Source organism: Pan paniscus, chromosome 16 (genome assembly GCF_029289425.2).
Source record: "Pan paniscus chromosome 16, NHGRI_mPanPan1-v2.0_pri, whole genome shotgun sequence".
In the NCBI taxonomy this organism is placed as follows: domain Eukaryota; kingdom Metazoa; phylum Chordata; class Mammalia; order Primates; family Hominidae; genus Pan; species Pan paniscus.
Genome location: NC_073265.2, coordinates 62671258 through 62695109, shown reverse-complemented (window position 1 = coordinate 62695109; position 23852 = coordinate 62671258). Strand labels below are relative to the sequence as shown.

General features: G+C 42.1%; 1 protein-coding gene across 2 annotated transcripts in view; it reads right to left on the bottom strand.

Moving 5' to 3' along the window:
• The window catches only part of REC114 (REC114 meiotic recombination protein), a 112797-nt gene extending 89368 nt beyond the window's left edge, over positions 1–23429 (bottom strand). The window contains exon 1 of one of the 2 annotated variants that reach the window (XM_003818569.5): positions 23241–23429. In XM_003818569.5, the coding sequence (XP_003818617.1) occupies positions 23241–23399 (159 nt within the window). In that variant the 5' untranslated portion in view covers positions 23400–23429. The remainder of the gene's footprint in view (positions 1–23240) is intronic. The other variant, XM_055098509.2, reaches the window with a different exon arrangement.
• Positions 23430–23852: the final 423 nt, after the last annotated feature.

Sequence of the window (23852 nt, the reverse complement as noted above, 5' to 3'; positions counted from 1 at the left end):
AAATAGCTACATAACCAATGGGCTAAAGCAATGAAGAACAACAGAAAACCCAAAACACGAGGCTCCCGGGGGAACAAGCTGCTAGAGGAGACTGACAACAGCTTGAACTAAATAATAACTATAATAATAAAAAATATATATTTCTGTATTTCTTATTAAATAATGATAAATATAATTATTATTCACACTTGAGAATCTTGAAGCTAAAACTATTTTATGAATACAAATTTCAATAGCTAATTGAAGAATTGGATGGACACTATTGAGGCCAAATTAATAGTTTAAAAGAGCAAGCAGGAGAAAAATAGAGCAAAACTAGGAGAAAGAAATCATGTGTAACAATACAAGATACACGGAGCAAAGATTCAGATCCAGGAGAAAAAATGTTAGTGAGAGGGGCTAAAGTAGAGAGAGAAAAAAAGACTGAGGAAAGGAACCGATTGAAAAAATAATAGAATGAAATATTCTACAACTGCAGAAAGAAGTGAGACTGAAGATACAAACGGTTTAAGTTCCAGGCATTAATGGGGATGGGGGTTTTAAAAATCAATAACTAGACATATCCTGATTAAATTCCTGAATTCCATGGATAGAAGAAGATCTTAAAAGCTTCTAGTTAAAAACAAAAACATCCTCCAACACCGAAGGAGTCTAGGGAACCAACTTTTTTTTTTTTTTTTCCTTTTCCTGTCACCCAGGCTGGAGTGCAGTGGCACGATCTTGGCTCACTGAAACCTCTGTCTCGTGGGTTCAAGTGATTCTCCTGCCTCAGCCTCCCAAGTAGCTGAGACTACAGGCATGCGCCACCATACCCAGCTAAGTTTTGTATTTTTAGTAGAGATGGGGTTTCACTATGTCGGCCAAGCTGGTCTCAAATTCTTGACCTCAAGTGATTCACCCACCTGGGCCTCCCAAAGTGCTAGAATTACATGTGTGAAGCACAGCGCCCAGCTTAACTCATTTTTTAAGTGGTAAATGAAGAGAAAGAATCAAGAATTTATCCTAGCTCTGCTATAAAAACCAACCACCGGGTAACCTCTAATAGATAAGGGGATGTTTTTCTTTACAGAAATATTCCAGATGATATATAAAGAAAATACAAGAAAATCCAACCTGAATTTGACAAAGCCTCTAGATTCAATGACCAGTTCACAAGAAATACAGAGCACAAAGGATCACAATAAACTGCACCGCAGAGATGGCGGTCAGCAAAATCCAGACTGAGAAATTCTGTAGAACAACCTGATTTCTTAAACCGCAAGGAAGACAGAGAGGTGAGGTCAGGGAAATACTGCAGAGAAACCTAAAAATTAAAAGATACACCAATCAATCACAATTTTTGGCCATGTTTAAAAGAATTATGACACTTGTAAGACTACTTGAAATTTGAACACTGATAATATTATGAAATTGTTAATTTTGGGGTATTATGGTTATGCTTTTTTAAAGTCCTTTTTCTTTTAGAGATATGAACTGAAATAATTACTGATGAAATGATATCATATCTGGGATTTGCTTCAAAATAACATGATGAGAAGGAAGTGGATAGGGTATAGATGAAATTAGACTAGCTGTAAGTGGTAATTTTTTTTTTTTTTTTTTTTTTTTTGAGACAGAGTCTCACTCTGTTGCCCAGGCTGGAGTGCAATGGCACGATCTTGGCTCAGGGCAAGCTCCGTCTCCCAGATCCACGCCATTCTCCTGCCTCAGTCTCTTGAGTAGCTGGGACTACAGGTGCCCACTACCACACCCAGCTAATTTTTTGTATTTTTAGTGGAGATGGGGTTTCACCGTGTTAGCCAGGATGGTCTCGATCTCCTGACCTCAAGATCCGCCCGCCTCGGCCTCCCAAAGTGCTAGGATTACAGGCGTGAGCCACCGCACCCGGCCCGAGTTGGTAATTCTTAAAGCTAGATGATGCATACATGTATCGCTATATTATTCTGTCTACCTTTGATTATGCTTGAAATGCTTTAGAATACAAATTGTTAGAGGCTTCCACGTTCTTTGTTGACTAGGTAGAATCAAGGTTAAGAAAAGCATTCAGCTTACCACAAAGGACAACGATACTGTATTTAGGATTTGAATATAACGTCCTAATTCTACCGAGACATTCCAATATCATAACACCTAACATGATCCAGGTATCTGAGAAAAAAAAATTGCTTATTTCTGGCCCTGGGGAAATATCTTTAATGACTGATAACTTTATACTACTGGCATGTTCACATTAACACAATATGGAAAGCTTAAAGAAAAACGTTGGCTGGGCGCGATGGCTCACACCTGTAATCCCAGAATTTTGGGAGGCTGAGGTGGGTGGATCACAAGGTCAGGAGTTCAAGACCAGCCTGGCCAAGATGGTGAAACCCCCATCTCTACAAAAAATAAAAAAATTAGCCAGGCACGGTGGTAGGTGCCTGTAATCCCAGCTACTAAGGAGGCCGAGGCAGAAGAATCGCTTCAACTCGGGCGGCAGAGGTTGCAGTGAGCCGAGATCGCACCACTGCACTCCAGCCTGGGTGACAGAGTAAGACTCTGTCTTTAAAAAAAAAAAAGAAAAAGAAAAAGAAAAATGTCATCTCTAATGACCAAATCATAACAGAAGACATTGATGTTAAGGGGTCACAGAGAACATACATAAAGTTTACATCTTCTCTTCGTTCCAGTTGCCAATCTAAACGTAGCTTAACATTGACATCAACATGACCTCCGCCTATGGCAGTATGTTGCCATCAACACAGCAGCACACACAGCTTTATTTGGAACCTCCCTATCACAAGCTTATACATCAGTTAAATAACAATAGCACAACCTATATATTGGTTAAACAGAGAATCTTCTCAAAATTTACATGCATGTGTTTGTGCAAGTCACTACTATAAGAAAAATCTAACATCAGGTAGAAAAAAGTCAAGAGTATGAAAATACAGAAAAGTATTCCAAATGTGCTTACCCTAAATTATATCTACATGAATGGTGAAAATAGTATTATTATTCAGATTGTGATGAATTAAAGTATGTACTAGATTAAGGGTTTTGTTTTCTGCTTTTAAGACCCCTCAAAAAGTGTCACAGCTTTATATATTGGCTCAAGTTGCTATTTTATGCACTATAAAATATGAAAAATGTGCAAAATTGCTAAGTAGGCTATCAACTGCCTTCCCACTGACTCTTGGTAGCAAGAGTCTCATAAATTATTTCAACAAACTTGTAGAGTGTATTATGCTAATAAAAGTGGTCCTGCCAAATACCAATTACCAGACAATAAAATTCAGCATTTTTTGGTGTTTCACAGAAATACAAAGTTTTGAGAGAAGGACTGTGTGGTAGATAGAGCTCCCTCTCCCCTCCCCCCTCCCCCCTCCCCCCTCCCCCCTCCCCCCTCCCCCCTCCCCCCTCTCCCCTCTCCCCTCTCCCCTCTCCCCTCTCCCCTCTCCCCTCTCCCCTCTCCCCACGGTCTCCCTCTGATGCCGAGCCGAAGCTGGACGGTACTGCTGCCATCTCAGCTCACTGCAACCTCCCTGCCCGATTCTCCTGCCTCAGCCTGCCGAGTGCCTGCGATTGCAGGCGTGCGCCGCCACGCCTGACTGGTTTTCGTATTTTTTTGGTGGAGACGGGGTTTCGATGTGTCGGCTGGGCTGGTCTCCAGCTCCTAACTGCGAGTGATCCGCCAGCCTCGGCCTCCCGAGGTGCCGGGATTGCAGACGGAGTCTCGTTAACTCAGTGCTCAATGGCGCCCAGGCTGGAGTGCGGTGGCGTGATCTCGGCTCGCTACAACCACCTCCCAGCCGCCTGCCTTGGCCTCCCTAAGTGCCGAGATTGCAGCCTCTGCCTGGCAGCCACCCCGTCTGGGAAGTGAGGAGCGTCTCCGCCTGACTGCCCATCGTCTGGGATGTGAGGAGCCCCTCTGCCTGGCTGCCCAGTCTGGAAAGTGAGGAGCGTCTCTGCCCGGCCGCCCATCGTCTGAGATGTGGGGAGCACCTCTGCCCTGCCGCCCTGTCCGGGATGTGAGGAGTGTCTCTGCCCGGCCGCCCTGTCTGAGAAGTGAGGAGACCCTCTGCCTGGCAACCGCCCCGTCTGAGAAGTGAGGAGCCCCTCCGCCCGGCAGCCACCCCGTCTGAGAAGTGAGGAGCGTCCTCCCTCCTCGTCTGGGAGGGAGGTGGGGGGGTCAGCCCCCCGCCCGGCCAGCCGCCCCGTCCGGGAGGGAGGTGGGGGGATCAGCCCCCCGCCTGGCCAGCCGCCCCGTCCGGGAGGGAGGTGGGGGGATCAGCCCCCTGCCCGGCCAGCCGCCCTGTCCAGGAGGTGGGGGGGGCGCCTCTGCCCAGCCGCCCCTACTGGGAAGTGAGGAGCCCCTCTGCCCGGCCAGCCGCTCTGTCTGGGAGGGAGGTGGGGGGGTCAGCCCCCGGCCCGGCCAGCCGCCCCGTCCGGGAGGGAGTTGGGGGGGTTAGCCCCCCGCCTGGCCAGCCGCCCCATCCGGGAGGTGAGGGGCGCCTCTGCCCGGCCGCCCCTTCTGGGAAGTGAGGAGCCCCTCTGCCTGGCCAGCCGCCCCGTCCGGGAGGGAGGTGGGGGGGTCAGCCCCCCGCCCGGCCAGCCGCCCCGTCCGGGAGGGAGGTGGGGGTTCAGCCCCCCGCCCGGCCAGCCTCCCCGTCCGGGAGGGAGGTTGGGGGGTCAGCCCCCCGCCGGGCCAGCCGCCCCGTCGGGGAAGTGAGGGGCGCCTCTGCCCGGCCGCCCCTACTGGGAAGTGAGGAGCCCCTCTGCCCGGCCAGCCGCCCTGTCCGGGAGGGAGGTGGGGGGTCAGCCCCCCGCCCGGCCAGCCGCCCCGTCTGGGAGGGAGGTGGGGGGGGTCAGCCCCCCGCCCGGCCAGCCGCCCCGTCCGGGAGGTGAGGGGCGCTTCTGCCCGGCCGCCCCTACTGGGAAGTGAGGAGCTCCTCTGCCCGGCCACCACCCCATCTGGGAGGTGTACTCAACAGCTCATTGAGAACGGGCCATGAAGACAATGGCGGTTGTGTGGAATAGAAAGGGGGGAAAGGTGGGGAAAAGATTGAGAAATCGGATGGTTGCTGTGTCTGTGTAGAAAGAGGTAGACATGGGAGACTTTTCATTTTGTTCTGTACTAAGAAAAATTCTTCTGCCTTGGGATCCTGTTGATCTGTGACCTTACCCCCAACCCTGTGCTCTCTGAAACATGTGCTGTATCCACTCAGGGTTGAATGGATTAAGGGCGGTGCAAGATGTGCTTTGTTAAACAGATGCTTGAAGGCAGCATGTTCGTTAAGAGTCATCACCACTCCTTAATCTCAAGTACCCAGGGACACAAACACTGCGGAAGGCCGCAGGGTCCTCTGCCTAGGAAAACCAGAGAACTTTGTTCACTTGTTTATCTGCTGACCTTCCCTCCACTATTGTCCTGTGACCCTGCCAAATCCCCCTCTGCGAGAAACACCCAAGAATGATCAATAAAAAAGAAAAAAAAAAAAAAAAAAGAAATACAAAGTTTTAACTGTAACAATAAAAAAAACAATAGCAATAACACACAGACCCTCCCACCACCAAAAAAGTAATCATATATATAGAGAACTTTTTCTTTTACAATGTTCAAAAATTATCTCATGTATCAAAGCATGAGATGTAATTCCCCTACTTTTACCACATATCCCTAAGATTATTGATCATGAAATTATCCAGTCTTTTAAAACCTAATTACTAGAATTAACTTCATCACCTCTATCAGTAGCCATAAATAGACTACATTTACTCAAAACACTTTCCATGTAACAGAAGAATTATCAGTAGCCATAAATAGACTACATTTACTCAAAACACTTCCCATGTAACAGAAGAATAAGTTCCTTATGTGTTTGAAATTACCAGTCAAGGCCACTCTGGTTATTTCTATAACAAATACTCCCACAACATTTCTCCAACATGTTTAAAATATCCTTTAAACATTTCCCAGACTACTAAATCTGATAAAAATCACTAACTATACCAGAAAGTGGTACTTCCCATTATCAAACCTATCCTAGGTCTCTGCAACTCTCACACTCACCTTTGGTATCTTCATAGGCATGCTCTTCTAATCATTCACAAAGCGCACTTAAGCTCATAACAGTTCCAGTATTCAAATTATATTTCAAATTTGAGTTAAGGAAACACCTTACTTTATTTCTCAGATACAGTGCTGTCATTTGTGAAGTCAAAAACACCCTATATTGAAATAAGCAGGTACTTGAGCTTAATTGGCTAGCTCTTTAAGTAGAGATGCTTTAACCATCTCTAAACAGAGCCTTGCATAGTGTCTGGCACATAGTGGGTAGAGAATAAATCCTAAAAATAAATGAATTTTCATACTCTTGGGCCTCATTCTAAACTGTAACTTCTTAGACTCCTTAAACCAGTAAGCTGAAAAAAACTTCAGTTATTTGTCCAAATAAATTCTACCTTAAATCATGTTTCATAAACAAGCCATAGCCTCTATGAAAACTATGTCTGTTACACAATAAAATTAAGATTTTGTTTACTGAAGAAAGAGAACAAAGACTGGTCCCAAGTTGGAAACATTTATAAACTAATGCTTTAGAACAACTAATAATTTTGTCATAGAAAAAAAACGTTAGAACATCAGTTATAAGGTTCTTCCTCAAAAGCCCATGCACTCTACAATGTACATGACATAATTCAATTAAACATAACCAAAAGTAAAAAAAAATTCCATATCAGTCAGGTGTAGCTTACAGTATGCTGCAGAAATTAACAACCCCCAAAAGCAAAGGTTTCTCACTTACATTACCTATCCACCCTTATTCTACCTGTCTTCATACTCTACCTCACACCGCCTATGTTTTCACTGTAGGACCTAGGCTAAGAGAGAAGCCAATATCTGCAACACTGGCGAAGAAAAAGAATAAGATGAATCATGCACTGGTTCTTAAAGCTTCTGCCCATGACAGTTGGTTCTGCTCACATTTCATTGGCCAAAACCAGTCATATAAAAAACTTAACTTCAAGAGGCCAGGAATATAAAATCTGAGCATATTTGGTGAACAGAACTAATGACTACTACTTTATAAAAGACAATATCTGGAATTACAGCTAGGATTAAATTCCAGTTTTGCCATTTAGAAGCATATTTAATTAGGGCCGGGCGCGGTGGCTCATGCCTGTAATCCCAACACTTTGGGAGGCTAAGGCGGGTGGATCATTTGAGGTCAGGAGCTCAAAAACAGCCTGGCCAACATGGTGAAACCGTCTCTACTGAAAAAAACACAAAAATTAGCCAGGCGGTAGTGGCAGGCAACTGTAATCTCAGCTACTCAGGGGGCTGGGGCAGGAGAATCGCTTGATCCTGCGAGGTGGAGATTGTGGTGAGCCAAGATTGCACCACTGTACTCCAGTCTGAGTGCCAGAGTGAGACTCTGTCTCAAAAAAAAAAAAAAAAAAAAAGAAAGAAAAAAGAAAAAACGAAAAAGTATACTTAATTACCACATCTGTAAAATGTAAAATAAAAATTGTAATACTACCTTATAGGATCATCTGAAAGATTAAATGGTATGTGAGATCAGATGCTTAGCAGAATGTCTGGCCTTCATTCCTTCAATTAATATTTTGGGGGCATCTGCCAAGCAGTGTTCTAGGTATTAACATACAATAATTACTCATTAAATAGTTGCTTTTGTTATTCCAACCAGGGACTCAAAGAATAAGTCTTCATTTCTTAGCAGTCTCTAGATTCAGAAGAGAGCTGTGTGGCAGACTGCCAGTTACCCTCCAATATCCATTTTTCCTTCTTATGGGGTAATAGAACCCTTAGTTTTTTTAGCTAGACATATGAACTTGTGGAATACAGACCATCTATACCAGCTGCCCGTGCAGCTAGGATGGCCACAGGTCTAAGTTCTGGCCACTGTGTTCTAGGAAAGTGTCGTGGTGGCTTACAGGAAACTTCCTCAAGAGAGAGCAATCATATACCTTTGTCCATTTCTTTATCCCCTCCTCCACAAGCTATCTAGGATACTGATTCTATCTCAGACTGTGAGACCATGGCCATGCACAGCAGAGAACAAAGAAGGAGCCTCAGTACCTACCACTATAGTGCCACACCAGCTGTGGACTTTTATGTGGAAAATCATAAACTTTCATCTTATTTAATCCACTGTTATATGTCACTCAGAGCCTATCTTAATCCTAATACAAAATATTACCTGTTAACTCTTCAAAAAAAGCATGCTACATGAAAGAATAATAACTCTTGATGATATTCCTACATCTGCATATGAGAAGATAACTAATGCAGTAAGTGTCAGTGTATGGCAGAAGAAGCAATGGCTTGAGGAAAACCTGAGTTTTAGAATTCATTCTTCCACTTCCTATGTTACCCTTTGGCAAACTATTTACCCTAATTAGGCCTCAGCTTTTTGTCTATAAGATGGTAATGAGACCCAGGAAGTCTTAATGTGAGAATTAAATGGAAAAAGGTTTATGAAAATACTTTGTAAATTGAAAGTTCCATATAGTATCAGTACCACTTTGTCAATTGTCCCCTCTTCCCTACCACCCTTTCTTCAGAATTGGGCCATGAAGACTGATTACAACTCATAGAATCAATTAGAGAGCCACCCCAGAAGTTGATTCAGTAGGCCTAGCACAGGAACAATGAAGCTGCATTTTCAAGAAGCACCCCAAAAGACTGATGAAAGTTGTCTGCTCACCAGGAGGAATCTTGGCTCCAGTGATCAAGCCCCACCTATCCTTGTAATCCTGTACTCAAGTAACATAATATTTTAAGACTGTGTGAAGCACACAGTTCCATAGCATCTCTAATGCCTAGTTGAATGTCAAGTACTTAGCAGATAATTTAATAATGCTTTGTTTGATGACCTCCAGTAGAAAAACAAAGTGGAACTGAATCAAAAGACTCACTATAGACTTCCTCTTCTGGCCAACCGGAATTAACAAGTACCTCCTTAACAGGTTATTTCATACCTCCTAACTGAAATAAAAAACTGAACAAATCAAAGGAAGCAACAGCTCTCAAGTCAATAGGTATCACGTAATAAAGGATGTAATTCCTGAGAAATGACAGAAAATGAAGGAAGTGAGCCCTTACCACTGCCCCAGGTTACTTCTTGGCACGAGTTTCCAGGTCAGAGTGCAAGGATGATAAACCCAGGCAGAGCCTGGTGAGGTCTCATTGAGTTGAGGAGATGAAGCTTCGAGTCCTAGGAGGTCAGTGCAGCTACAGTTTGCAAGACAAAACACCAGAGAAGAGAGACCTGTACAAAGGGAGAACTCCAGACACTTGCAGAACCTCCTCCTCTGCTTCAGCTGAGTACTAATCAACATATATATATGCGTAAGGAAACTGCCAGAGGGTGGGGAAAGGACCACCTGAAAGAATTTAAGGGAATAATCCCCAGAGCTCACACAGGACAGGGAATAGTGCCTGTTCTTAGTAGAGAAAACAATTTACATTGAGTAGAATATTCAAGAGCTTTGCCTCAGAAGTGGGAAAAATTAGCCCTAGTCCCAGACACTCTGGTCCCAGCTGACAAAGCTTAAAAGCAAGACTTGAAAGGATCAAACTGTTTCCAAATAACTTATCTGGAAAAAAAAAAAGCTTAGAAATACAGAAATACAAAAATACCCTGTACCCAACAAAGTAGAATTCACAACATTAGGCCTGCAATAAAAAATTATCAAGCATACAAAGAACTATTTAACTATTTTAAATTTTCCTTAAAAACAAATTAAAAAACTGTTATTTTTGTCATTTTTATCCTGTGTGTTAATCTCAAAATTCTTCATCCACATAATTGAATTGCTACATTCCATATAAGATATTAACACTTTTAAGGCAAACAGCATAGAGCTTAAAAGAACAGATTTTACAGACAAGAAAAGGAGGGTCTAAATTCTTTCTTTTCAACTTATCTTTGTGTTCCTGGGAAAGCCACTGAACCTGAGTTTCAGTTCACTTATCTATAAAATGGGTATAATAATATTTGCTTCATAGGGCTCTTGTAAAAAATATACCAAAGCAAATGATAAATAATAGCTATCATTTAATAATTAACACATTATCATAAGGAAAATTACCACACCATACATTCAAACATTTACTGAGCACCTATCATATACTTGGTATTATGTAGGCACTAGGAATACGAAAGAAAAAAGAACACTGTTGAGAAGATCCAAAATATATCTTATGTTGAATCCACATTTAAAAGTTCATTTCAAGTACAAACTTCACATTCTATTTCTTAATTTCTAAGTAGGGCAATTATTTTAAGTTCCTCCTATAAAAAAAGGATTTTTTTTCCCTTTGAAAGAAAAAAAAAAAATCTAAGAAGTTGTCAGGTTCAACCAATTAGGGCATGTCTGAGAAATCCTTGAAATCTGAAAAACATGGTAAAACTTTAAAAGCAACCTGCAATTAACATCACCTTTCAAATTAGTCTACTTATTAGTAGACTAAATTATATTGAGACATAAAATACATAAAATGGACCAATCTGTTATTATATCTTTTCAGAAAGGCTGAGCCAACAGATGTAAGGAACTAACATTTGCTCATTCCACTTAAATGACGACAGATGGCTTAAATATTAACCCTATTAATAAAACATTTGCATAGTCATTATGAATCTGATTGCCTTACCTCATAACTCTATAAATTCATTTTATCAATTTTACTATATGGCTATCATTTCATTCAAGATATTCTAAACCCCTGCCTCTCAAAGTGTGGTCCTTGAACCAACAGCATCAGTGTCACCTGGGAGCTTGTTAGAACTAGAATCTCATTCCCCATACCAGACCTATTCTGACTGAGTCAGAATTTGCATTTTTAACAAAACCCCCAGATGATTTCTATGCACATTAAGGTCTGGGTAGCACAGCTCTAAACCATTGGGTTTTCAGTGTGCATGCGTGTGTTTTACAAAGTTTATTTGCTTCTGAATTGTGTTTATCTCTAGACAGTGTCTTTTAACAAGATTAATTCAATTCAAAGAAGTAAATCAAATCAGTATACATAATGAAGTATATTATTCTATAAAATATATTAGATATTTTATACATAACATTCTTTCTGTCTCAGAATTGATCTTCCCTCTCAACTAGGACTTCGAGTCTTAGGAGTCTTGTTGTACTATTCATTTTTTCTCTTGAGTTGACATTTTTGTCTCAGCATATAGAGCCATTGCGATGAACGTTTTCTCTGTAATTAAACAGCTATAGAGAACAGTACCAGGAGAACAGATTCTCCTATAATCAGAAAAAAATCAAAGAACTCAAAATAGGTTCAACCAAGATTGAATTCGAAAGTTCCCTAAAGAAAAAACAACTAGAATGACTCTATCCTCCACAATAATATATTTTTATGCTTTACCTAACCTCTTTTTTTACTGCAGGTACCACATATTTTTAAAATAAAAAATTCACATGAGACTTAGAGAGTACAGTTCTTTAGATGGCTCATCTTTTATTATTATTATTGCACAATAGGCCCAGTGCCCATAAAATAGAACAAATCTTGTTTTCTCTTTCGTTTTTTCCAAAAAAAAAATGACAGACCTAGGCTGAAACTGATCACAGCGGGTAGGATGGTTCGGCACAGATTCAAAGGAAGGTACAAATGTTCAGTTTTCAAAAGCACTGCAAAAGCCAACCTCATCTCTTGTCACTGTAGCTGTGGCTTTATGCCAAACATTTGAAAACTGTTAAAAGCACTGTTCCTTATAAGCAATTATGAAGAGCTTTGCAAAAAGAAGTAAAAAAATTGTAATAACAATCAACTCCTTAGAATGGTCAAATGTCCTGGCCTCTGGGTTGCAGGATAAGAATTTAAGAATTATTCAGCTGCACCCAACACAGATGCTTTAGGAGAAAGGGTTTAAAGTGTTTTATGAGAAGGTATCAAGGAACCTGTGGAGCAGTCTCAAAAATTAAATATGTCACCAAACATTCCCAGCTTTTTATAAGATCCAATTATAGGTCAGTCATCCTTATATTTAACTCTTCTTCACCTCATTTTGTATTTCAGCCTATATCATTTCTCAGGATACAGGGTTTCAAAACAGTACAACTAGGAATTTAATGTCTTTTTTATGGTCCTAGATATACTGATTTCAATCTTGAAGGAGTGCCCCTGGCTCTAATATTCTAGAATGTGGTGAATAATTCATTGTGCCCTTTCTCTAATCATACTCACAGCCAAGCCTCTCAGAAAAACTGTCTGTGCACATTGGCTACACTTCCTCACCCATCAGCCATTCTTTACCCTACTCCTATCTGGCTTCCACTCCCTTCACTCCACTTAAATTTCTCTTGGTAAAGACCATTAAGGACATTCACACTGCTGAATGGAATAGATATCCCTTAGTCATCATGTTTCTTCATTTTGCAGCATCATTCAACAAAGTTAATCAATCACTCTTTCCCCTGGAAATAACTCTCTTTAGCACTGATAAACCTCCATTCTCTTGGGTGCTTCTCAACTCTCTGTCCCTTGTCAATCTTTTATTTATTTATTTAATTTATTTTTGTTTGTGTTTTCTTTATTATACTTTAAGTTCTGGGGTACATGTGCAGAATGTGCAGGTTTGTTACATAGGTATACACGTGCTATGGTGGTTTGCTGCACCCATTAACCTGTGGTCTACATTAGGTATTTCTCCTAATGCTATCCCTCCCCCAGCCCCCAACTCCCCTACAGACCCCAGTGTGTGATGCCCCCCACCCATGTCCATGTGTTCTCATTGTTCAGTTCCCACTTATTAGTGAGAACATGCAGTGTTTGGTTTTCTGTTCTTGTGTTAGTTTGCTGAGAATGATGGTTTCCAGCTTCATCCATGTCCCTGCAAAGGACATGAACTCATCCTTTTTTATGGCTGCATAGTATTCCATGATGTATATGTGCCACATTTTCTTTATCCAGTCTATCATTGATGGGCATTTTGGTTGGTTCCAAGTCTTTGTCATTGTGAACAGTGCTGCAATAAACATACATGTGCATGTGTCTTTATAGCAGAATGATTTATAATCCTTTGGGTATATACCCAGCAATGGGATGGCTGGGTCAAATGGTATTTCTAGTTCTAGATCCTTGAGGAATTGCTACACTGTCTTCCACAATGGTTGAACTAATTTACACTCTTACAAACAGTATAAAAGTGTTCCTATTTCTCCACATCCTCTCCAGCACCTGTTGTTTCCTGACTTTTTAATGATCATCATTCTAACAGGCATGAGATGGTATCTCATTGTGGTTTTGATTTGCATTGCTCTAATGACCAGTGATGACGAGCTTTTTTTCATATATTTGTTGGCTGCATAAATGTCTTCTTTTGTACATATCCTTCGCCCACTTTTTGATGGGGTTGACTTTTTCTTGTAAATTTGTTTAAATTCTTTGTAGATTCTGGATATTAGCCCTCTGTCAGCTGGACAGATTGCAAAAATTTTCTCCCATACTGTAGATTGCCTGTTCACTCTGATTATAGTTTCTTTTGCTGTGCAGAAGCTCTTTAGTTTAATTAGATCCCATTTGTCAATTTTGGCTGTTGTTGCCGTTGCTTTTGGTGTTTTAGTCATGAAGTCTTTGCCCATGCCTATGTTCTGAATGGTATTGCCTAGGTCTTCTTCTAGGGTTTTCATCGTTTTAGGTCTTATATTTAAGTCTTTAATCCATCTTGAGTTGATTTTTGTATAAGATGTAAGGAAGGGATCCAGTTTCAGCTTTCTGCATATGGCTAGCCAGTTTTCCCAACACCATTTATTAAATAGGGAATCCTTTTCCCATTGCTTGTTTTTGTCAGGTTTGTCAAAGATCAGATGGTTGTAGATGTGTGGTGTTATTTCTGAGGCCTCTGTTCTGTTCCATTGGTCTATATATCTGTTTTGGTACCAGTACCATGCTGATTTGGTTACTGTAGCCTTGTAGTATAGTTTGAAGTCAGGTAGCTGATGCCTCCAGCTTTGTTCTTTTTGCTTAGGATTGTCTTGGCTATGCAGGCTCTTTTTTGGTTCCACGTGAAATTTAAAGTAGTTTTTTCCAATTCTGTGAAGAAAGTCATGGTAGCTTGATGGGGATAGCATTGAATCTGTAAATTGCTTGGGGCAGAATGGCCATTTTCATGATATTGATTCTGCCTATCCATGAGCATGGAATATTTTCCCATTTGTTTTTGTCCTCTCTTATTTCCTTGAGCCGTGGTTTGTAGTTCTCCTTGAAGAGGTCCTTCACATCCCTTGTAAGTTGGATTCCTAGGTATTTTATTCTCTTTGTAGCAATTCTGAATGGGAGTTCACTCATGATTTGGCTCTCTGTTTGTCTGTTATTCGTGTATAGGAATGCTTGTGATTTTTGCACACTGATTTTATATCCTGAGACTTTGCTGAAGTTGTGTATCAGCTTAAGGAGATTTTGGGCTGAGACGATTGGGTTTTCTAAATATACAACCATGTCATCTGCAAACAGAGACAATTTGACTTCCTCTTTTCCTATCTGAATACCCTTTATTTCTTTCTCTTGCCCAATTGCCCTGGCCAGAACTTCCAATACTATGTTGAATAGGGGTGGTGAGAGAGGGCATCCTTGTCTTGTACCAGTTATCAAAGGGAACTCTTCCAGTTTTTGCCCACTCAGTATGATATTGGCTGTGGGTTTATCATAAATAGCTCTTATTATTTGGAGATACAGTCTATCAATACCTAGTTTATTAAGAGTTTTTAGCATGAAGTGCTGTTGAATTTTGTCAAAAGCCTTTTCTGCATCTATTGAGATAATCATGTGGTTTTTGTCATTGGTTCTGTTTATGTGATGGATTACATTTATTGATTTGTGTACATTGAACCAGCCTTGCATGCCAGGGATGAAGCTGACTTGATCGTGGTGGATAAGCTTTTTGATGTGCTGCTGAATTTGGTTTGCCAGCATTTTATGGAGGATTTTCACATCAATATTCACCAGGGATATTGGCCTGAAATTTTCTTTTTTTGTGTGTGTGTCTCTGCCAGGTTTTGATATCAGGATGATATCGGCCTTGTAAAATGAGTTAGGGAGGATTCCCTCTTTTTATATTGTTTAGAATAGTTTCACAAGGAATGGTACCAGCTCCTCTTTGTACCTCTAGTATAATTCAGCTGTGAATCCGTCTAGTTCTGGACTTTTTTTAGTTGGTAGGCTATTCATTACTGCCTCAATTTCAGAACTTATTATTGGTCTATTCAGGGATTCAACTTCTTCCTGGTTTAGTCTTGGGAGGGTGTATGTGTTGAGGAATTTATCCATTTCTTCTAGATTTTCTAGTTTATTTGCGTAGAGGTGTTTATAGTATTCTCTGATGGCAGTTTGCATTTCTGAGGGATCAGTGATGATAGCCCCTTTATCATTTTTTATTGCATCTATTTAATTCTACTCTTTTTGCTTTTTTATTAGTCTGGCTAGCAGCCTATTTTGTTGATCTTTTCAAAAAACCAGCTCCCAGATTCACTGACTTTTGAAGGGTTTTTCAAGTGTCTGTCTCCTTCAGTTCTGCTCTGATATTAGTTACTTCTTGTCTTCTGCTAGCTTTTGAATTTGTTTGCTCTTGCTTCTCTAGTTCTTTTCATTGTGATGTTAGGGTGCCAACCTTAGATCTTTCCTGCTTTCTCTTGTGGGCATTTAGTACTATAAATTTCCCTCTACACACTGCTTTAAAGATGTCCCAGAGATTCTGGTATGTTTTGTCTTTGTTTTCATTGCTTTCAAAGAACATCTTTATTTCTGCCTTCATTTCTTTATTTACCCAGTAGTCATTCAAGAGCAGGTTGTTCAGTTTCCATGTAGTTGTGCGGTTTTGAGTGAGTGTCTTAATCCTGAGTTCTAATTTTATTGCACTGTGGACTGAGAGATTGTTTGTTATGATTTCCGTTCTTTTGCATTTGCTAAGAAGTGTTTTACTTCCAATTATGTGGTCAATTTTAGAATAAGTGTGATGTGGTGCTGAGAAGAATGTATATTCTCTCGATTTGGGGTGGAGAGTTCTGTAGATATCTATTAGGTTCACTTGGTCCAGAGCTGAGTTCAAGTCCTGGATATCCTTGTTAATTTTCTGTCTCATTGATCTGTCTAATATTGACAGTGGGGTGTTAAAGTCTCCCACTATTATTGTGTGGGAGTCTAAGTCTCTTTGTAGGTCGCTAAGAACTTGCTTTATGAATCTGGGTGCTCCTGTATTGGGTGCATATATATTTAGGATAGTTAGCTCTTCTTGTTGCATTGATCCCTTTACCATCATGTAATGCCCTTGTCTCTTTTTATCTTTGCTGGTTTAAAGTCTGTTTTATCAGAAACTAGGATTGCAACTCCTGCTTTTTTTTTTCTTTCCATTTGCTTGGTAAATATTCCTCCATCCCTTTATTCTGAGCCTATGTGTATCTTTGCACGTGAGATGGGTCTCCTGAATACAGCACACTGATGGGTCTTGACTCTATCCAATTTGCCAGTCTGTGTCTTTTAATTGGGGCATTTAGCCCATTTACATTTAAGGTTAATATTGTTGCATGAATTTGATCCTGTCATTATGACGTTAGCTGGTTATTTTGCCGGTTAGTTGATGCAGTTTCTTCATAGCATCAATGGTCTTTACAATTTGATATGTTTTTGCAGTGGCTGGTACTGGTTCATGTTTAGTGCTTCCTTCAGGAGCTCTTGTAAGGCAGGCCTGGTGGTGACAAGATCTCTCAGCATTTGCTTGTCTGTAAAGGATTTTATTTCTCCTTTGCTTATGAAGCTTAGTTTGGCTGGATATGAAATTCTGGATTGAAAATTCTTTTCTTTAAGAATACTGAATACTGGCCCTCACTTTCTTCTGGCTTGTAGGGGTTCTGCCGAAAGATCTGCTGTTAGTCTGATGGGCTTCACTTTGTGGGTAATCCAACCTTTCTCTCTGGCTGCCCTTAACATTTTTTCCTTCATTTCAACCTTGGTGTGTATCTGACGATTATATGTCTTAGGGTTGCCCTTCTCGAGGAGTATCTTTCTGGTGTTCTCTGTATTTCCTGAATTTGAATGTTGGCCTGCCTTGCTAGATTGGGGAAGTTCTCCTGGATAATATCCTGAAGAGTGTTTTCCAACTTGGTTCCATTCTCCCCATCACTTTCAGGTACACCAATCATACATAGATTTGGTCTTTTCACATAGTCCCATATTTCTTGGAGGCTTTGTTCATTTCTTTTCACTCTTTTCTCTAACCTTGTCTTCTTGCTTTATTTCTTTGAGTTGATCTTCAGTCTCTGATATCCTTTCTTCTGCTTGATCAATTCAGCTACTGATACTTGTGTATGCTTCATGAAGTTCTCGTGCTGTGTTTTTCAGCTCCATCAGGTCATTTCTGTTCTTCTCTAAACAGGTTATTCTAGTTAGCAATTCATCTAACCTTTTTTCAAGGTTCTTAGCTTCCTTGCATTGGGTTAGAACGTGCTCCTTTAGCTCAGAGGAGTTTGTTATTACCCACCTTCTGAGGCCTGCTTCTGTCAGTTCATCAAACTCATTGTCCATCCAGTTTTGTTCCCTTGCTGGCGAGGAGTTGTGATCTTTTGGAGGTGAAGAGGTTTTCCGGTTTTTGGAATTTTCAGCCTTTTTGCACTGGTTTCTCCTCATCTTCGTGGATTTATCTATCTTCGGTCTTTGACGTTGGTGACCTTTGGGTGGGGTCTCTGAGTAGACATCCTTTTTGTTGATGTTGATACTATTCCTTTCTGTTTGTTTGTTTTCCTTCTAACAGTCAGGCCCCTCTTCTGCAGGTCTGCTGGAATTTGCTGGAGGTCCACTCCAGACCCTGTTTGCCTGGGTATCACCAGCGGAGGCTGCAGAACAGGCTGCTGCCTGTTCCTTACTCTGGAAGCTTTGTCCCAGAGGGGCACCCACCAGATGCCAGCCAGAGCTCTCCTATATGAGGTGTCTGTCAGCCCCTACTGGGAGGTGTCTCCCAGTCAGGAGACACAAAGGTCAGGGACCCACTTTAGGAGGCAGTCTGTTCCTTATCAGAGTTCGAACACTATGCTGGGAGATCCACTGCTCTCTTCAGAGCTGTCAGGCAGGGACATTTAAGTCTGCTGAAGCTGTGCCCACAGCCACCCCTTCCTCCAGGTGCTCTGTCCCAGGGAGATGCGGGTTTTATCTATAAGTCCCTGACTGGGCTGCTGCCTTTTTTTCAGAGATGCCCTGCCCAGAGAGGAGGAATCTAGAGAGGCAGTGTGGCTGCAGCAGCCTTGCTGAGCTGTCTTGGGCTCCACCCAGTTCAAACTTCCTGGTGGCTTTGTTTACACTGTGAGGGTAAAACCACCTACTCAAGCCTCAGCAATGGCGGATGCCCTTCCCCCGACCAAGATACAGCATCCCAGGTCAACCTCAGACTGCTGTGCTAGCAGTGAGAATTGCGAGCCAGTGGATCTCAGGTTGCTGGGCTCTGGCGTTCCAGTAGCCACTGGCGTGTGAAAAAAAAAAAAAAACTCCTGCAGCTAGCTCAGTGTCTGCCCAAATGGCCACCCAGTTTTGTGCTTGAAACCCAGGGCCCTCGGTGGCATAGGCACCAGAGGGAATCTCCCGGCCTGCTGATTGCAAAGACCATGGGAAAAGCACAGTATCTGTGCACCATTCCTCCCAGTACAGTCTCTCACGGCTTCCCTTGGCTGGGGGAGGGAGATTCCCCAACCCCTTGTACTTCCCAGGTGAGGTGATGCCCCACCCTGCTTCGGCTCACCCTCCATGGCCTGCACCCACTGTCCAACCAGTCCCAATGAGATGAACCAGGTACCTCAGTTGGAAATGCAGAAATCACCCGCCTTCTGTGTTGATCTTGCTGGGAGCTGCAGATCAGAGCTGTTCCTATTCGGCTATCTTGTTGTATTTTCCTATTTATCTATTTATTTATTTTGAGACAGAGTCTCACTCTGTTGCGCAGGCTGGAGTGCAGTGGCACAATCTTGGCTCACTGCAACCTCTGTCTCCTAGGCTCAAGGGATTCTCCTGCCTCAGCCTCCCAAGTAGCCTCGGGTTTCACCATGTTGGCCAGTCTGGTCTGAACTTCTGACCTCAAGTGATCCACCCATCTTGGCCTCCCAAAGTGCTGGGATTACAGGGATAAGCCACTGTGCCAGGCCTCTTATCAGTCTTCTTTGGGGCTCTGTCCCCTCTACCCAACTTACAAATGTTGGATTACGTTTAAGCTTGGTCCCGAATCTCACCTAATCCCATGACTATAAATATCACCTTTATGCTGATGACTCACACCTTTACATCTCTAGCCCAGATCTTCCTTCTGAGTCTAGACCAATATACCCAACCACCTATTCAATATCTCCACTTGGATGCTTCACAATCTTATGAAATTCAATACATCGAAAACTGACATCTTGGATTTTTCCCTCACTGTTCCTCCTCCAGTGTTTCCCATTCTTCAACCATCTACTCAGTTGCTTCTGCTAGAAACCCAGAAGTCCTTTACTCTCACCACTCATATACAATCAATCACCAAGCCTTTTCATTTTGGTCTCCAAAATATATTCCCAATATCCCTATCTCTACTGCCATGCCCTGAGTCTAAGCCATCATCATCTCTTGCCTATAACACTGCAATAGCATTCTAAATGATCTTTCTGAATCCACTCATATTCCCCTCCAATTCCATCTTCACACCACAGCTAGAGTGATCTTTCAAAGATGAAAATGCCTCTGCTTAAAACTGTTGGGTGGCTTCCCACTGGATTTATAATAATATTCACAAGGCACCTGCCTACATCTTCAGACAGGCTTATCTCAAGCTAACCATTTCCCTTATTCTCTAAGCACCAGATTTGCTAGCCTTCTCACTATACATTACATGCTGAGGTTTTTTCAGGTGTGTTGTGGCCTCTGTACATGTTGTGGGAATTTTTTTTTTTTTTTTTTTTTTTGAGACAGAGTCTTGCTCTGTCACTCAGGTTGGAGTACAGTGCCACGATCTCAGCTCACTGCAACCTCAGCCTCCCAGGTTCAAGCGATTCTCCCACCTCAGCCTCCTGAGTAGCTGGAACTACAGGCAGGCACCACTACACCCGGCTAATTTTTGCATTTTTTGTAGAGACGGGGTTTTGCCATGTTGGCCAGGCTGGTCTCAAACTCCTGACCTCAGGTGATCTGCCTGCCTCAGCCTCCCAAAGTGCTGGGATTACAGGCATAAGCCACCACACCCAGCTACCTGGGACCTTTATTCTCTTTAATTCTTCTCCTATCTACTGCTGCCCAAAATACACAAACATGTATGCATGTGTGCACACATGTGACGTACATGTATGTGTATAATCCAAAATCCCAGGTTCCTCATCCAATAGTCAAACCAGACAAAAGGGAACGGAATGACTGGCAACCCATGGTGTTAAAGCATACCACTAGAACAAAATGATAATAAGAGCAAACCCCTAACTTAATATATACTAGGCACTATTTTAGGTGATTGACATGTATTAGCTTATGCAATGGTCAAAATAATCCTATGAAGTAGGTACAGGCACACTTCCCTTTACTGCACTTTGCTTTATTGCACTTCACAGATATTACATTTTTTACACATTGAAGGTTTGTGGCAACCCCACATCAATCAAGTCTCTCAGTGCCATTTTTCTAACAGCATGTGTTCACTTCATGTCTCTGTATCACATTTTGGTAATTTTCACAATATTTCAAGCTTTTTCATTATTATTATTATTATATATGATGGTGATCTGTGATCAGTGACCTCTGATGTTACTATTGTAATTGTTCTGGAGTGCCACAAACCATGCCCATAGAAGACAGTGAACTTAATAAATGATATGTATATTCCAACTGCTCCATCCACCAGCCTTTGCTCTGTCTCTCTCCCTCTCCTCGGTCCTCACTATTCTGAGACACAACAATATTGAAATCCAGCCAATTAATAACCCTGCAATGGCCTCAAAGTGTTAAGGTGAAAGGAAAAAATCACATATCTCTCATTTTAAATGAAAAGCTAGAAATGATTAAGCTTAGTGAGGAAGGCATGTTGAAAGCCAAAATAGGTCAAAAGCTAGACCTCTTATGCCAGTTAGCCAGGTTGTAAACGCAAAGGAAAAGTTCTTAAAGGAAATTAAAAATGCTATTCCAGTGAACACAGGAATGATAAGTGGAACAGCCTTATTGCTGAAATGGAAAAAGTTGTAATGGTCTGCATAGAAGATCAAACCAGTCACAACATTCCCTTAAGCCAAAGTCTGATCTGATTTTTTAACGTATTCAAAACAGCCTTTTCGTAGAAGAAGAGGCCATCTAGGACGTTCATAGCTAAAGAGGAGAAGTCAATGCCTGGCTTCAAAGCTTCAAAGGGCAGGCTGACTCTTGCATTAGGGGCTAATCCCACTGGTGACTCTAAATTGAAGCCAATGCTCATTTACCATTCTGAAAGTCCTAGGGCCCTTTGGAACTGTACTAAATCTACTCTGCCTGTGCTCTATAAATAGAACAACAAAGCCTGGATGATAGCATATTTGTTTATAGCATGGTTTACTGAATATTTTAAGCCCACTGTTGAGACCAACTCCTCAGAAAAAAAGATTCCTGTCAAAATATTATTGTTCATTGACAAGGCACCTGGTCACCCAAGAGCTTGGATAGAGATGTACAAAGAGATGAATGTTGTTTTCATGCCTGCTAACACAACATTCATTCTGCAGCCCATGATCAAGGAGTAATTGTCTGCTTTCAAGTCTTATTATTTAAGAAATATATTTTATAAGGCTATAGCTTCTGTAGATTGTGATTCCTCTGATGGATCTGGGCAGTTAATTGAAAACATCTGAAAAGGATTCACCATTCTAGATACCATTAAGAACATTTGTGATTCATGGACGGAGGTCAACATATCAACATTAACAGGAATTTGGAAGAAGTTGATTCCAACCCTCATGGATGACTTTTGAGGAGTTCAAGATTTCAATGGAGGAAGGGACTGCAGATGTGTTGAAAGAGCAAGAGAACTAGAATTGGAAGTGAAGCCTGAAGATGGGACTGAATTGCTATAATTTTACAATAAAACTTGAAGAGATGACGAGTTGCTTTTTATGGATGAGCAAAGAAAGTGGTTTCCTAAGATGGCATCTACTCCTGGTGAAGATGCCGTGAACATTGCTGAAATGACAGCAAAGTATTTAGAATATCACATAAACTTAGTTGATAAAGCAGCAGCAAAATGTGAGAGGATTAACTCCAATTTTGAAAGGAGTTCTACTGTGGGTAAAAATGCCATTAAACAGCATTGCATGCTACAGAGCAATCTTTCCTGAAAGTTAGAGGCAATCCATGTGACAAACTGCATTGTTGTCTTATTTTAAGAAATTGCCACAGCAACCCCAATCTTGGGAAACCACCACTCTGATCAGTCAGCAGCCACCAGCATGAAGCAAGACCCTCCAGCAGCAAAAAGACTGACCTGCTGAAGGCTCAGGTGAGTGTTAGCATTTTTTAGCAATAAAGTATTCTCGAATCAAGGTGTGTACATTGTTCTTTTAGACATAATTGTTTTAGACAAGTTAATAGACTACAGTACAGTGCAAACACAGGTTTCATATGCACTGAGAAGCCAAAAAGGTCGTAACTTGCTTTATTGTGATGGTCTGGAACCGAATCCCAATATTTCTGAGGGCCTGTACTATTATATTATTATCTCTATTTTAAGACAAAGTAAATAAGGTACAGACAGGTTAAGTAACTAAAGCAAGGTCCCAGAAATTCACTGGCAACGCGAGGATTCAAATTTAGTCCTGTGTGAATGCTTGGTTACGGGATGACTCAGTTGTCCCTTCTGTAATTAGTTATTTGGATAAATAGTATATCCTCCACTAAACTAAAAACATCAATAAGGGTGGGGAGCGTTTATATCTTGCTCACTGCTCCATCCCTAGCACCCTGAATAGAGTCTAGCACATATTTGACGCTCAATAAATACACATTGAATATATGAATGTTTACTACTCCCTTGCATAATTATTTTGAGACTGTAAAGGGTTCCAACCATGTCTCCTACTGCTATGTATGTATTTCCTATCTTAGTTGTCGGCCTGTCCATTCCCCAACAGGCCTGGCAGTCACTCGGTGTCCCCTCGGCATTGCTTTCGGGGCACTGGCCCCGTGTATTCGCGGAGCCTCCCCTCCTGAGGGCTGTGGGCACCTCAGGGATATTCCTGCCTTCAGGCCTCACCTTCCATGTGGGGCAGGGGGCTGTCCCAGCTTCCAGGCATGGCCCAGGTGGGTCTCTGGTGTTTGAGGGTATGCAGCGGGCGTACCGCTGCAGAGGCCACTCTGCCGCTTCTCCTCCGGTAAGCCCGAGGCTCAAGGGCACTTTTCCTGCCGCCGCCATGTCCTGCCTCACCACACGCACTGTCGGCGGGGACCTGCCAATCCGGCATCGAACCAATCAGTAAGCGGAGCGCCCCAGGGCCCACCCTCCCGTCCAGCAGAAGCCAATGGGCAGGCTCCGAAGATTCCCGCTTAGGGCATTTCCGGGCTTCGGTGTCTCTCTTGACCTTGGGCACCGAGATGGTTGCTTCTACATTGAAGGGCGGTTGTGACCCTTATTAGTGGAAGTTGATGTCGCACTTGCACAGCATTCGGGCCCACACCTTCCCTCAGGCAGCCCATGTCAACTTCTGAAGCTCTGAGTCTGAGAAGTTTCCCAAACTGCCTGACTCCCTGTAGCGTACACCCTGGGACTAGGCTGGTAGTCGAGGCTGCCTGGACACAGGCTTTTCCCTTCCTCATAGCGGCCTTTCAGAAGACAATGTCCCCGCTTCACCTAACACCCACCACAACA